This window comes from Cyrtonyx montezumae, unplaced genomic scaffold (genome assembly GCF_038088225.1).
Source record: "Cyrtonyx montezumae isolate F1298 unplaced genomic scaffold, pur_monq_1.0 scaffold_13, whole genome shotgun sequence".
Lineage (NCBI taxonomy): Eukaryota > Metazoa > Chordata > Aves > Galliformes > Odontophoridae > Cyrtonyx > Cyrtonyx montezumae.
The window spans coordinates 1012497-1028384 of NW_027071859.1; the positions used below are offsets into that span (position 1 = coordinate 1012497).

Genomic DNA, 15888 nt, shown 5'->3' on the forward strand with positions numbered 1-15888 from the left:
ACCTCTGCCTTTCAGTTCTCACTCAAGGAACCAAAATAAAATACCATGTGCTGAGGCAGGCTGGGCTCGAGGTGCTGAGAGCCCCTAGCTGCTTTATCTCTGTGCTAGGACAGCTTGCCCAGTCAATAATGTGTTTTTCAGCTGCTGAACCAACCAGTGCACACAGCCCTCCCAGGGAAGATTTGCCGGGCAGCCTCAGCCACAGACACCTAGGGGAGAGCAGGAAGGCAAACAAGGGCACCGTGTGACTTGCCCAGAGCACGATGTTCATGGGGAAGCAGAGATGAACACCCAGATGTTAAAATCTGGGTCTGCTCCCAAGCCAAAGCAAGAGCTATGGGACTTGCAAAACAAGACTCCCATACACCAAAGGGGTACCTCCCCCTACAAAGAAGCATTAACCTTTCATAGTCCCATTACTCTTGCTCTGAGACACAGATGTGGCTGCTGGGCTCGCTCCACCTGTGCAGAGCTGGGGGTGCAGGCAGCTGTGGCCTTCAGGCAGAGACACTGTTCCACTCTGCAGCATTTGCCCTGGGGCCGAAGGGAAGCTTTGTTACTGCCACCCACCGACCTGAAAGGGAGTGGATGTGTGAGTCCCCTGCGCTCTCCCCTTCTTGCCAAGGGGTGAAGAAAGCAGCTCCAGATGTGCTCTGTCTGCAGAAGCATCTCCCCATCGTCACCTCACAGACAACAGTCTGCACAAAGGGGAGGTCCTCAGTTGTGCACTCGGCATTGCTGTCTGCTGCTCAGCTTCTCCTCTCTTCAGCTTTGCTGGGAGAACAAACCCCCCAGCTGTGCATCAGCCTTTGGCAGAGGCCAGGGCAGGCAGGAGTCACCAACCCACACCTTGCAGTGCCACAGCTTCCTCAGCTCCTCGCTGCTCTCCGTGGGGATGCAGTCAGGCAGGAATTCCATCAGTGCTAGCACACCTGGAGTGGAGGAGATCACAAGTGACGGATGCGGGTTCTGCAGGAACACGGAGATGCACGTGCTCTCACACAGGGGCCGTTTTCCTATAGCAGCACTGGGAAACAGAAATTTTCTGTGGGAGATGTGAAAGCGATGGTCCATGTACAGAGAATGAGAAAGTCTGGAAGTCGGTGACATCTGCCCCGCCGGGCTGGCTTCTTTCATTGCAAATAAGTGATGTGAAAATGTTCCCACGTGGCTTTTGTTTTCCACAGGACCCAAAGCAGCAGCTGTGGAGTGCATCTGCAGCATTCCCCAGACAGTGTCTCCTGGTGAGAAACTCCCTCCTGTTTCATGAACTCCAGGAAGCGCTTCCAGCAGCAGCAGAGAGCAGCTGCAGACAGCTGAGGCCAGGGGACAGAGCTGTGCTGTCCCCGTGCATTGCAAGGATGCACTGATGGCTTCAGGAGTCCCTTCTGCTCAAACCACTCTATATTCTGTGCCAGTTCTCCTAACACGAGCACTGGCTTTTCTCAGCAAGACTGCAGCCTCAGAGAATATGGCCAAGCAGGTCAGCGGGCATTACCCCATCACCCCCCGACCCCCACCCCCACCTTAGCAAAGGCCCACATGTCCCTGCTGAACATGAGCTTTGCTGACTGTGATTAAAAACACCCTCCGTGGTGCTGCTGAAGTCAGCAGTTGACTGCCCAGGCTGCTCCTGCAAGCTGTGACCGGCTGTCTTCGCATGACTCGTGGGGTGGCACGAGGGGAAAGAGGAACTGAAGGGAGGAGACGAGGAGGAACTCCTCGAGCCAACAAAAACACTCAATGTGAAACTCAGTTCCCCCCTTCCCCATTTTTTCCACCACAGATGCAGAAAAGCAGTGGTGTGGGGAGATGGGCATCCCATCCCATAGAATCACAGAATCACTCAGGTTGGAAAAGACCTCAAAGATCATCGAGTCCAACCACGACCCAACCATGCTGCCCTCACTCTAACAACCCTCCAGTGAACCACGGCCCTGAGCACCACATCCAAACGGTTCTCAAACACACCCAGGGATGGTGGCTGCACCACGTCCCTGCGGAGCCCATTCCAGTGCTGAACAGCCCTTTGTGTACAGAAGTGTTCCCTGACATCCAACCTAAACCTACCCTGGTGCAACTTAAGGCCATTTCCCCTCGTCCTGTCACTGTCAGCAGTGAGCAGAGCCCAACCCCGCTTTCGCTTTCAGATATTGGAAGGGAGCAATGAGGTCTCCCCTCACCTCCTCTTCCCCTGACCAACCAGCCCCAGCTCCTTCAGTCTCTCCTCGTAGGACACACTCTCCAAGCCCTTCACAGCCTTGCTGCCCTTCTTAGGAGCTGCTCCAGCACCTCCGTGTCCTTTCTGTACTGAGGTGCCCCAAACTGAACACAGCACTCGAGGTGAGGCCTCACCAATGCTGAGTACAGAGGCAGGATGGCTTTCCAGTGCTGCTCACCACCCCATTCCTGATCCAGGCCAGGATGCCATCAGCTTTCCTTGCCACCTGGGCACACTGCTGGCTGATATTCAGTCCACTGCCCACCAGCACACCAGCTCCCTTTCCATCAGGCAGCTTTGCATTCACTCCTCCCCACGCCTGCAGGGCTGTCTGGGGCTATATCCATGTTATCAGCAGTTTCTGGAGCAGATGCTGTGATGCAGCCTGAGCAGCATGACCTGTGCCCGTCACAGCAGGGAGGGCAGTGCACAGGCCAGCCATGTGTTTCTCATCATCCGTGGACCGCCTGTAGGTTCTGTACAGGAACTGAAAGCGGATGGAAGCGATGAGAGTGCAACCACAGCAGTGCTGGGACGCATCTTACTGCCCATCCCGAGTCACCCCGTGCTCCCAATTGCAGCTTTCCTGCTGGAGCAGGCTGCTGCGCGACAGCACACCGGGGAGCCGCACTTCTTCAGCTCCAAGCCCTCTCCTTACCCACAAGCACAACTATCAACAACAAGCCCATGCTGTCTCCCTCAGTTTCCCCCAGAAGTTCTTGCTAGTTGCAGCCCGGGCATCCCAGGCTTCCTCCCGGGCAGCTGAGCTGCTCACTGCCCTGCAGGGTGAGCACTGGGAAAGCAGGGGGAGAAAAGACCCAGCTGAGCCGGGAAGGGATCTCTGAGCCGGGAAGGGACCGCTGAGCCGTGTTTGCGGGCGCTTCAGAAGGGCTCGAGCGAGAGCTGCGCTGTAAAGCACAAAGCGTCCCTTTATCTCTGAAAGATTCTCTGCCCTTCATGAGGATCCTCTCCCGTTCGGATCCCATCGCACCATAGGACCGCAAGGACGGAGAGGACCTACGCGGCCATCCCGTCCCACCGCCCGCGGCGCGCTTCCCCTCCCGCCCGCCAGGGGGCGCCGTTCCCCCCGCGACGTCACAGCGGACGGCGCCGCCCCGCCCCGCGCTGTGCCGGCGGCGCTGCAGGCAGGTGTGAGCGCGGCGGGCGGCCCGGCCCCAGCCCCGGCCCCGGCCCCGGCCCGGCCATGGGCTCCCGCCGCCGCCGGCCCCGCGCCGCCTCATGAAGGAGAGCCGCCGCTAACCGGGCAGCGCCCCGCTCGCTGCGGCGGCCCCGGCCGCCATGGGGGCTGCCGTGCTGGCCGCTATGCTCCCGGTGAGTGGTGGGTTCGGGCTTCCCGGGCTCCCGCAGCCCTCCCTCAGCGCGCCGTTCCGGGGCCGCTCTCCGGGCAGCGCTCGGGCTCCCGTTTCCTGCGTTATTTGTTGACTTCGCCGCTTTGAACGCGAGCCCCCCCCTTCCCTACCCCCCCTCCCCCCCCCCCGGGGATGTACCGCAGGGGTTCCCCTCCGGCTTTGCCGTCCCGCGTGGGGCCGTCCCGGGTCGGCGCTGGAGGGCGAACAGCCTTCGGTGGGGGAGGGGGGGTCCGTCCGGGTCCGCGCTGCGGCGGGGATTGTGTAACCGGGAGCGCGCGGCATCCCGCAGCCCCGGGAACGTGGAACCGGGAGCTGCCGCTCCCCGCTCCGGTGGCTGAGAATGAATGGAGCAGAGGGAGCAGAGCGGGGCCGTGCGGCGGCCGGGACGCCGTGCCGGGCCGTGGGCTGCGCGCCCGGAGCTGCAGTGCTGCAGAGCCGCTGCCCTTCGCGCTGCTGCGGCTCGCCGTCACCTTGCTTAACCCCAGGCGATGCTTTTAGAGAAGTGACGGCCGTTTGCTGAGGCTCTCGTCGCCACCGAGTGATTTGCAGTCGCTCCTTTGGGCGGGATGCTGGGCAGGAGGTGTGCTCCTCGTGGCCCGGCGGTTCCGCAGCTCGGGGATGTGTTTGCGGGTGCCGTTACTCGTTAGGAGCGGCTCTCCGTCCCGGCGGAGATGCTCAGCGGCCCTCCAGGCTGTGCAGCCCCGAGCTGCTGCAGGAGCCGTGCTGTTTCCCTGCAGAAATGGCTCCCGGGGTGCTCGGTGTCCGGCTGATAATACAGCTGCGTGTGCATGCTGCTGCTCTCTGTCGGTGTCATCTGTGCTGCCTTTAGTTTCCTTTGCATTTTTATTATTTATGCTGTCCTTGGCTATTTTTGAAGCTCATCGTTGCTGTTATCCCATCCGTGGGGCAGGCAGCACTGTGCACAACCCGCCCCATCGCCGTCCCGGGGTGATGCCCCATTCTGGCACTCTGTTCTTGTTTTCTCTGTCTGTTTCCCTTTTTGTTGGCGGTTTCAAAGCGTTGAGGAGCAGATTTGGGTCCTGTGTGAGCTCTGGGGTACACACAGAATCGTAGAATGGTGTGGGTTGGAAGGGACCTCACAGCCCCCCGTTGCTACCCCCCCCCAGCTCAGGCTGCCCAGGGCCCACCCATGGGACAGGGTACCACACCTCGGGGCAGCATGCTGCATCCCTTGTACTTGCACCTGGGAGGACTGTGGGTCTGTGTGATCAACTGCAGGCCATCGGGTCTGTGGGACACACGGATGCAGTATGCAGTCGTGGAACGGGATGATAGCGGTGCTGCGTTGCGTTGGGACTGACTCATCCAGCCCCTGGTTGTAAGGTGGGTCATGCTGGCTCCAGGGCTGGCTGCTGCTCCCTCGTGAGTCCTTCAGGTGCTTGGGATGGGTTGGGGCAGCGGTGCGGGACCTGGGAACCTTCTGGTTGGGTGTTGGGAACCACTCAGCACTGAGGGTTGTGTTCCTCTGCTGCTGGAGGGATGAACCTCAGTGGTTGCTGGCGATGGTGCTGTGGCTGGCGGACCTTCCTGCTCTCAGAGACACGAGCAGTGCCGGCCTGCTGATCCTGGGTTATTTTTAGGGAGCAGAAGCACCAGTCCACGTGAAAGCAGCACGGCTGCTGGGTGCTGCCCAGCCTTCCCCTGCTGTGACATGGTGCTGCCCGTGCCCCACAGCTGGAGCCCTGCTCCCGGAGACGGCGTGGGCAGCAGCAAGCCCTGCGAGCTGGATCCTGTTGCATCTGGTTTGCTAATTCAGCGTTGCATCAGGGAGCTCGGGGATGGCAGGTTTCCTTAGTGCTTTGTGAAACTGCATCTTGTGGGGAAGCGTGGTGTGAGCCGGCAGCGCCCGCCGCGCCGGCCCTGCTCTTTGTTTTAGTTGGCCGTGCCGTAATTGGCCTGGCTGCTGCAGGATCCTCCTCTGTAATTGCTGCTTCGGGAAGGAAATACGGACCTGAAGTGTTTTGCACAGATCCTCGGGCATCCATTATTTAGCAGGTGGAGCAGCACGGAGCGTGTGTTTTCCAGGAAGGCAGAGACTGCACCAAAAATGCCGCGGTGCAGCTCGCAGCCCTGCTGCGATGTGTTCTGCAGAGTCATGCTGTTGGAGGCTCTTTTTTAATGCATTCTGTCTGGCTGATGGCCCAGGGACGTAGCAGAACAAACACAAGGTCCTGTGCAGCCCTGCAGGGCGGCTTATGTCCGTGGCTGTTCCACTGGAAAGCATTAGGGTCTGTGCTGTGTCTGCCTTCGGGTTAAGAAATGGCCTTTACAAGTCCGAGGTGACGTTAACTCGTTCCTCCTTCCCTCTGTGCTCATCCTGCTGCTGCTGGAGAGGCCAGGGCAACTTCTCCAGAGCTGCCTTTTGTTCTCCATGTGTCGCTTCCACAGGCGTAGCTGGTGCTGCCCCTGCGGTGCAGAGGTGTCATGGAGGGAGCAGAGGTCCTGCTGTGTCCCTTGGGATGGAGCAGCCGGTCATGTCAGCACGTGGGGCTGCGGGCACTCAGACATGGGGCTGGATGTAGGTGCAGCCATCGGTGGGCTGGGTGTCTAAAACTTGAGACCTTTCACCTGTATCTGATGCAATGAGGAGCTAAGTTACAGCACAGCCCCTGCAAGAGCCTAAGAATAGTGATGTGTTTTTTTCCTTTCCTCTTGTGAATAAGGCTGCTCTCAAGCGGTGAGGCCGTGGCGCGGAGATGTGGGTGCCCGTTCCTGGAGGTGCTCCAGGCAGCCCGAGCTGCTGCCTGACCCAGTGTCTGGCAGCCCTGCCTGCAGCAGGGCATGGAGCTGGGTTTGTGTCCCTGTGTTTGTGTCGAGGTGCTGGCTGGGTGCAGGACCTCCCCTGGGGTCTCCCCGCTCTGTGCTGCCCCACACGGGGTGGCTGCAGGTGTTTGGGCTCCGGGCGCGTGCTGCTCCGACTGACTCTCTGCTCCTGTCTTTCAGTTGCTCGTGTTCCTTGGCACTGCTCACACTCAGCCCAAGCTGCCCTCGGAGCAGAACGCCGTGAGCCTCCCTGCTGGCAAGTACCTCCACCTCAACCGTGCCACCAACCAGGAGCTGATCTGCGACAAATGTCCCGCGGGAACCTACGTGTCCAAGCACTGCACGAAGAGTACGTTGAGAGAGTGCAGCCCTTGTTCGGACGGGAGCTTCACGAAGCACGAGAATGGCATTGAGCGGTGCCACCCGTGCAGAAAGCCCTGCGAGCTGCCAATGATTGAGAAAACTCACTGCACTGCCTTGACCGACCGTGAGTGCACCTGCCTGTCGGGTACGTTCCAGACGAACGGTACCTGCGTCCCTTACACGGTGTGCCCGGTGGGCTGGGGCGTCCGCAAGAAAGGAACCGAGACCGAAGACGTGAGGTGCAAGCCGTGCCCTCGAGGTACTTTTTCTGATGTGCCTTCTAGTGTGATGAAGTGCAAAACCTACACTGACTGCTTTGGGAAAAACATGGTGGTCGTGAAGCCGGGGACGAAGGAGAGCGACAACGTCTGCGGTTCTCCGGCGTCGCTTCCCCACGCGTCCCCGACTCCGGGAGCGGGCGGACCGAGCTCCGAAGCTCCGCCGACCGCCGACCTTCCCAGAGGTAATGGCCTCCACTGAAGAGGTTTTGCTCAGGGGTTGCCTCCCTGCCTCGCTCGTGGTTGTTTTTAGGCTGTCACAGGGCAACCTGATCCACGGTGTGGGTGGTGCTTTTGCTTCCTGGCTGGGGCGCAGCTCTGGAGTACATCAGGTTACTGCTGCTTGTGTTAAAGTACGTTTAATAAATGTTTTCCCTGAGACTTTGCTGATGACTGGGCTTCTGGCTGTCCTGCTCTTTGGATTAAAAGGACAGCGTGTTCCCAGCTGCTTTTCCCATCTGTGTGTCATGCTGGCATAAGTCTTTGTGTTTGTGACAAGTGTGAGCAGAGAGCAAGTGCAGCAGAGAAGCCCCAGCGAGGAGTGGAAGGCTGCCCTCCACCAGGCTGCTTTCCCCATGGGTGTGTTGCTTTTGTGCCTGTGCTTTCCCTGGTTCCTCCTACCCTGCGTTGTGCTTCTGTATTCATGTGAATGGGAATTGCCAGAACAGGGCTCTAGGAACCTAGGTTGAGCTTATTATCTTTTCTTTGACCACTAGGACTTCTGTTATTTATCACTGGTGGGGAACACTGCCTTGAGTTCTTCGTTCTCTCACTTAATCAGTGACAATGACAGATCACTGTAGTCTTCCTCGTATCAGTATGCAGACAGGAGACCACCCAGGGACCCCGAGGGCATCGTGCTGTCGTGTTCAGCAGAGCTGCTGTAGCTGTGGCTGGCTGTAGGGATGCTGCACCTTTCTGAGGTGGTGCTCTGCACATCTGATGCATCTGACGTGTTGCATTTTGACAACAGAACTTTTGGTGCCCTTTCAACCTGAGGAATGTTGACAGCAGTAGCTGCCATTCCTTGTCATTTATAAGGACTCTAAGCCCAATTTGATGTTGGTGCGTCACTGGGAGAGGAAGGGAGGGTGTTCCCTGAACTTTGATATCCACTGTAGGCAATGAGATAAAAGTCAGTGCTTCCCCTGTTTGTATACTGGCCGCAGTGTTTTGGGTAACCAAGTCAGAGTCAAAACTCATGTCACAGATGGCTGCACCCACGCTCTGGCTCTGCTGGGATGAGGCATGGTTTTCAAAAGCCAAGTTTCCAGAGTAGGCTCTCGTTGCTGCTGCTGCAGCCCTTCTCCCCAGGCTGGCTGCAGCGTGGGAGCTGCTTGCTGGGAAGAGGCTGTCAGGAGAAGTTGGGCCCTTTCTGTCCTTTCAGAAGCTGCTTTAGAGTCGAAGCATCCGTGCCTGTGTGCAGCCTGTAAACATTTGTTTTGATTGAGAGATACTGTAAGCCTCTGCATTCTTGTGTGCTTCTAGCCCAAGTACCAGGTTTTCCATGATTAAAGGTAACGTTCTTAGCTAAGGAAGGGAAGGAAAGGAAAGCCAGCTCCCTTGAAGCTGCAGATTTTCCAAGAAATACTGAATTTGGATCAGCCACAGAGTGGAGCTGCCACTAGTGTTAACCAGTGAGGGTCAGCTCGATGCTGAACCGCACTCAGTAACGTAGCTATCTGTTACAGAGCTGAGCTTTCATTCCACCCCTTCCCTTTCTCATTGCCTTGCCTTGGGTTTTGGTCTCCTGATCCACGTCCAGAGAGGTGCTGGGCCACGGTGGGATGTCATATCACCTCTGGTGCTGTGACACTGACCGTTCCTTTTCTCTTCCAGGTCTGAACTCTTCAGTGGTTGATCTCCCCTCCTCCCCTGTGCCACGAGTGTCCAACGGCACAGCAGAGCCCGCAGCTGACTACAACGAAACCTCGGCCAACAGAACGGATGGTGCCCCTGGGAGCCTCTCCAGCGCCGGCCCCGCTGGCCAGGCACAGAGCTACCTGCACAAGCACACCAGCCGAGCCATGGGCAAGCAGCCGGCGCAGGAGGTGGCAGGGGGTGAGAAGTCCAGCATCCCCTACAGGCCACCCCGGAGAGGGCCGCCCAGCGTCCACCAGCACTTCGATATCAACGAACACTTGCCCTGGATGATCGTCCTCTTCCTGCTGCTGGTCCTGGTGGTCATCGTTGTCTGCAGCGTCAGGAAGAGCTCACGGACTCTGAAGAAGGGGCCGAGGCAAGATCCCAGCGCCATTGTGGAGAAAGCTATCATGAAAAAGTCCACCACCCCCACGCAGAACAGGGAGAAATGGATCTACTACTGCAACGGGCACGGTGAGCAGCAGCAGCCTGGGGCTTTAGCAGCTGATCTGGGAAGTAATGTCCTCTCCTCCTTGTGTGGCAGCAGATCTCATGTTGCTTTGGATGGACCATCCCATGGCTGGTTCCTGGTTGCTTTTCTGGCATGCTGGACTTCGTAGAAAGGCAGAACACCCCCCTCCCCCCTGCCCCCGATTCCTCATCCATTTCTTAGCTCCTCCTTATCCCTGTTCCCTTGGCTTGTCTGCCCTTCGAGGAGAAGTTAATAATGAAGGGAACATCGCTTGCTCTTCTCAACTCCTCACCTGCTTCTGCTCTTTGTTAGAGGATCTCAGAAGGAGACTTTATTTTTAATCGATCTCACCCTTTCCATTGCTGTTCTGTTTTTCTCCATCATTATCTTCTTAGTGACTCAGGCATGCATCTGATTATCTTTTGTGCTGTCCTTTTTCCTTCACCACTTCTGTTTCTGCAAGGCTGAGTCATCCCTCTGCCTGTTGGCAGCACCTCAGTCGAAGCCCTAAATCCTGAGTGCTGGCATCCTTCCCCAGCCCTTTTTTCCTTGCTGGAGTGAGGAAAGTTACCCTTTGCAGCCGTAGGTGTGGCTGTGTGTGCTGTGAGATCGTGGAGGTACTGCTTCCCTAGTGCTTTCTATTTTTTGGTGGATGACTTGCTGTGTGCTTTCCGATGAGCCATGAAGATGAGCAGCTGTGGTCACAAATAAGGGCCCATAAAGGTCAGGGATAAAACAGCAGCGTGAACGTGAGCAGTCTGTCTGAGCACCGTGTGCCTGTGCTCTCCCCAGCAGGATGTGTGCTTCCCCCTGCACGAAGCCGTGGTGGTACATTTGTCCCTCTCATCTCACAGAGATGGACCGAGGAGTAACAAACATCCCTCCACAGTTAACCTTTAGGAAAGCACTTTTAGCAAGGGACCCGAGCGAAGAACAGATTGGAAAATACAGATTTAAAGGTTTAAGAGATCAGTGCTTGATGAAAGTCATCCTTGAGTGCTTAAGTACAAAGCAAAGGAGGCTTTGAGTAGCGCGTCTCGTTGTGTTCTCTGTTCTCCTTCCTGCTGATTAACAGAGCTACGCTTTGTTTGCCTTCATTAATGCATTTATAGAACCAGTAAAGTCCTGTTGGAATTAGCTTTGTGCCTTCTCTTGTTTGTGCTTTTTATTGGTTTCCTTTTAACTCTTGAGTTCTCGAGGAGCTGTTTCTTGAGCTCTTTTCCCTTTGCAATGAGTTCTAACAACTTCTTGCAGTAAGATCTGTGCTCCTTCGTCCCTGAAATCGAAGTACCCGAAGCATGGCTGCTGGGGCTGGGGTAGGGGATCCACAGCAGGTGACAGAGTCTTTTAAACACCTTCATCTGTGTGTGCCTTGGGAAGTACCAACCTTCAGTGCTTCAGTTCCTTGGCCAGAAAGTACTGGCTGTTACCAACCCAAGCTGTTTCTACTTTTTTCTCCTTTCATTTTCCCCTTTTTCTCCCAAGACCCTCATTACCAGTTCCCTGGGTTGGTTGGATCTTTCTTTCCTTTTCTTGGGGCAGTGAATACTGTCCCCTCAAAGCAGGGGTTGGATCTGTGCAGCTCAGGGAATGATGGCATCGAGGAGCCCTGTGTTTCTCATGCCCTCTGAAGTGCCTGCACTACTGCTGCTTGTCCTGCAGCAGTGCTAGGGCTGCCTTTGGGCAGGGCTCGTTTGTTCATGGAGGTGATTCAGGTTAAAGAAACCGTGCAGATAAGATAGGCTGATAGTGGTGAGTAACGAGGCCGCGTAGACTGCTCCCATGTAACCCCACCTCCTACATCCTGTCCTTTGGAGAGCAGAGTAATTCCTGGGTCAGCCTTCACCTCCCAGAGCATGTCTCCTCTCATCCTTTAACAGCTGAATTCAGCTAATGCATCCGATTCATAACGTGTTTGTGAAGCTCTCTCCCTGTGTTGGGCCATAAGCTGATGGAACAGCAGAAGCAGTGCTCGGTTGCTGAGCTGGCCCCGTGTCTGCTGGAGCCCTGCAGCTCAGGGGCTCTGCTCAGGCAGTTGGGCACAGCCCTCCCAGCAGTTCTGGCCAGTCGTGCTGGTGCCTGCTTGCCTGGCTGGCTTCATGACCTGCTGCCACTGCTCAGTGTCCTCAGCTGAACTCGGTGCTGCTAAGGCGAAATGAGCACAAACCAATTAATGCTTTGTCTTGCTCTGAGGGCAGCTCTGATGTTGCCTAAATCACACTGTTCAGCAGGGACAGCCGTGCTTGTTAGTTCTCATTTGGTGCTGTTACTCTGCTGCATCAAGTACGTAAATTGTTCTCCAAAGTGATGTAGAAATCCCCCTTTGCTTTCGTGTTGACATGTCTGGCTCTTAAGGCCCTGTTGACTTGAAATGAGAGGAAGCACAGTAAACTAGCAGACCTGACTTTCTTTTCCTGAACAGCTGACCATACTGCAGAGCTGAAGCATCATGCCAAGCTTCCTGCTGCTCCAGCAGTGTTTATCTCCAAGTCGTGCTTTGTGGGCTGCATCCTGAGGCAGTGTTTTGGGTGAGGATATAGCCCAGCACTAACTCTTCTGAGAGGAAGTCTTTGCCCTGCCATGCTGCTGGTGCCATTAAAAAATCCCAGCTGACCCTCCCTTGTCAGCTACATGGCACCTGCACGTGGTTCCCCCTCTGCTTCCTCCTAGTCGACCGTCCCCTCCCTCCTAATCCTTTCAGTAAACAGCTTTAACCTTTGAAAGGGAAGAGTGGCTGTGATGTGGGTGCTGGGGGAGGTGCCCCCTCACATCCTGGGCACTGCAGTGATGGGTGGCCAGCTCAGCTCACCTCGCAGGATTTGCCCCCGTTGGAGGATGTGGGGCTCGATTCCTTTAAGCTTTCTGTACCCCCTGAGGGCAGCGCTGCTGGGGTGGGCTTCTTCCCCACAGAGGGGGTGGTCCATGGCTGGTGTGTGGTCAACACCTGCATTGGGTAGTTGCTGTCAGGGTCTTTCTTTGATGATGTAATTATCCATGTGCAGGAACTGCAGCATTTATGTTTGTGCCCGTTTAGTTGCTGCTGCTCTGACAGGCAGCAGGTGAGCAGGGGCTCGAAGCCTTGCCTGGGTCCTGGGGCACTCGAAAGCCAGCAGCTGAAATAGCTGTGGTACCCTTGTGACCCAGCAGTTGTTGTGATGGGGCGTCTTGCTCATGCTCATCCTCTCTGAGCTGGTGTCTGCCCCGAGCTCCCTCTGCTCGCAGCACATGCCTTAGGTAACAAAAGCTAAAATTAGCAGTGGTGTGGGAGGCCGGTCTTAAAAACAAGACCCGTGTCCTCAGTATGGACGTGTTCCAGCTAAGACATCAGATGACACTGATTCTCACCGGATTAAATGGTTCAGAGGTCTGGGTCTTCCCAGAACTCTGGTTTGTGATGACTAACGGCCTGAGCTGGCACAGCCAGCCTGCCTCAGTGACCGTCCCCAGGGTGGGGGCCCTTCTTGGTGGCCCCACAGTCCCCGGGTCTCATCTGCACAGGACCTTGAAGCTGGAGCAGTGCCAGCAGTGTGGCCGTGCTGGGAGGAGTTGGATCTCAGTGCTTCATCCGACCCTGCAGGTGCGACCTGGAAGGGTAGGGGCAGCTTGTTCAAGGTCTGCAAAGAGAGTAGTGGTTAATTGCTAGCTGTGGTTCCTAAACTGTGTACTAGGAAGTGGTTTGCCCCTCTTCTTTGGGAAGGTCGAGAGCAGCCTGTGTGCTGGAAATGCTGATCTTCCAATCTCCATCAGCTTCCCGGGGGGGGACTGAAGAGTCCTTGCAGTATGTAAGGAGGGCTCAAGCTGTGGCTCTTGGAAACCAAACAATTTGGGCCTCTGCTCAGTATGGAGATGGGGTTGAAATAATCTTTCAGAGGTTGTCTTTGATTTGCACCTATGGAGCAGCAGTGGGTGAGCAGCGAGGGCTGAAACGAGTTGCATAAGAAGTTCTCTTTTGGCCTAAGACCTCGTGCACGTAGAACAAGCTGCCTGAGATGATGTGCTGGGAGGCAAAGAGAGGATTTTATGATTTCTGGAGCTGAAGCACTGAAAAACACATCTCAGCATTTCCTGCCAGGCCAGAGCTTTCATCATTTTTTTTTCCTTCGAGTCTGGTACTTGCACATTATTGCAGTGGGCAGCGAGAGAAAAGCCAGGAAGCCTCTAGTTAAGTAATCAAGAGAAATGAGCTGTTCTGCAAAGCTGTTTGCAGCAGGGAGGGAGCTAAGGCTTGACTGCAGGTAGAGGAGAGCTTAGCTGAAGTGGCTCCAGATTGAAATCCCATTGGGGAGCTGAGAAGGGATGGTGGAAAGAAGCAGAGCGCTGGGATCTGGGGCTCTTGGCTGCTCAGCTGCCAGCCTGCCACGCTGGGATCTCCTGGGCTGGTGATTCCTGGGATTAGCTCTTGCCTTGCAGCTCGGTAGCTGTAATGCAAAGCTGGGCTTGAGTTTGTTCTGCTCCAAAGCACCAACTTCCCAGGCAAGCCCAGCCTCAGGAGTGGCACTCAGATGCCTATGAGGTGGCTTCTTGCAGCTCACTGCCACTTCCAACCCCTTCCTTAGTGCCTGTGTAGGTAAAGGAGTTAAAAGCCACGTGGTGGTTTGGTTTTGTAGTTTTTTTCCCTTCACTCAGCTCCTGATTATACATCTGCAGAGCACGGGGGGGACAGATGGGCATGCAAGTCAAATTGGTCTCAAACTGTGGTGACCTCAAGGGCCACAGGCAGGGTAGAGGAGGCCAGCAGTGTCTCCCAAGGGTGGATGTGCCTGTTGCTGCTGCTAACATCGTTTATTAATTGTGACTGTGCCTGGGTGAAGGAGCTCTGTGCATGTGTGCGAGCCCTAATGCGACTTTGGCAGGCAAAGCACGAGATGAGGGATTAATGTTTGTCTGTGCGCCAAAACGGAGAAGCAGAAGGGTGTTTTAAAGCTGTCTTTCCACTGGTACCTGCAGGTTATTAATCTGCAGATATCTGCGTGGTCCTGTACGTCAGCCTGTCCTCCTCTTCAGGATGAGGCCCAGAAAGGGAGCAGTTGATAAGGTGGGGTTGTGCCCTGAGGAGTGCAGGCACTGTGGGTACTGCTGTGGTCCCTCCCTGGGGTGGGATGGGATGCATGGAGCTGTGCCTCGCTGGGATGCTCCCTTTCACTATGGGATAAAGAACCCTTTACCTCCTGCTGCTTCTGCAGTGCAGAGCTCTGCTCACCTGGTGTAGGGAACCTGCTTTGGCAGGGGGCTTGGACTCGATGATCTCTTGAGGTCCCCTTCCAACCCCTGTGAGTCCATGAAGCACCGTGTTCCTTCAGCTTGACTCAGGTTTGCCCAGAATTGACCTTTTTGGGCCTGAGCAGGGCTCTGTGGTGAGAGAGATCTCTGGAAAGCACAAATGAGAGACAGAGCTGCTCAGAGCAAAGGAAACCTCATCATGGGCAGGTTTATTGCATCCCTCGTCTCAGTGTGTTAGCAGGCAGGCAGGCTGGTGCTCCATCACTTGTAATGCGCACTGCTACACGAGCCATCTGTTTGCAGTGTGTGCAGGGCTGCCCTGGGAAGATTTGGTACATTGGCTCTGAAATCTGCTCCAAACAAAAAACCCCAACGACCTCTACTATCACCAAAAAATAATTTTAAAAAAAGATAAATTCCTGGGTTGATTTAATAAGGAATATGAGGAATTTGTGCCTGTGTGGTGGCTTGGCTTCTCCTGCAGGAAAACATGCTGAGAAGGTTTATTTGTGGAAAACCCCGTGCCAGCTTCTGCAGCAGGAAGGCTGTGATTTCTCACCTCTGCAAGTCTGTAGCACATAACTCCTGAAATAACGAGGCAGGCTTTCCCTGCTTGCCAAGTGTTCCTCTGAGGGGGGGGGAAAAATCCAAAGGTAAATTTAATCCTGAGGCTGGTATCTGTGTATGTCTGGATATTTATATGACTCTGGCCACAGCAGTGTGCTTGCTAAGGGTTTACCAGCCTGTCCAGGGGAGTTATAATGGAGATTAACTCTGCAAAAGCTGTTTCAAATCTAATAATGACACAGAATGCTTACACTGACTGTTCCCTTTTAAACCAAAGGAAGAGCAGCTGTTCCCAGGCAGCTCAGTGCAGCATCCCGGGCAGGTGGAGGGCAGCGGAGAAGGGAGGACTTGGTGTGGGTCTGAGGACCGAGCCTGGAGCTGCAGAGGTGATCTCCATCCCTGTAAACCAGAGCTGCTGCAGCTCGTGCCTCTGAGAGTGGCTCGTGGGCAATGGGGCCTTCCCTCACTGCTGGTGTGGTGGCCTTACTGCCCAGAGAGCATGTGGAAGTGCTGGTCAGGAGTCACCTTCCTGCCCTGGAGGGTTTGTATGCGTGTGTTGGGTTTTTTTGTCAGTGGTTTATTGCCCATATGGTGCTTTCTGAGGATGTGAATCACTGGCTGCTGGGAGGAGCTGCTAACAGCAGTGCCCTCCGTGGGAAGAATGGCTCCTAAACGTTCCTCAGTGTGTCCTTTATTCCCCTCTGCACAGAGGCTCTTGTGCACTCGTGTATGTTTTTCCAAACCTCACTT

At 55.6% G+C, this 15888-nt stretch overlaps 1 protein-coding gene across 2 annotated transcripts in view; it reads left to right on the forward strand.

Annotated features, from left to right (window-relative positions):
* The first annotated feature begins 3447 nt into the window (after nucleotides 1-3447).
* Nucleotides 3448-15888, forward strand: part of TNFRSF21 (TNF receptor superfamily member 21) — a 28788-nt gene continuing 16347 nt past the window's right edge. For both annotated transcript variants that reach the window (XM_065730424.1, XM_065730425.1), the window contains exons 1-3: nucleotides 3448-3553; nucleotides 6556-7201; nucleotides 8856-9353. In XM_065730424.1, coding sequence (XP_065586496.1) covers nucleotides 3521-3553; nucleotides 6556-7201; nucleotides 8856-9353 — 1177 coding nt within the window. In that variant the 5' untranslated portion in view covers nucleotides 3448-3520. The remainder of the gene's footprint in view (nucleotides 3554-6555; nucleotides 7202-8855; nucleotides 9354-15888) is intronic.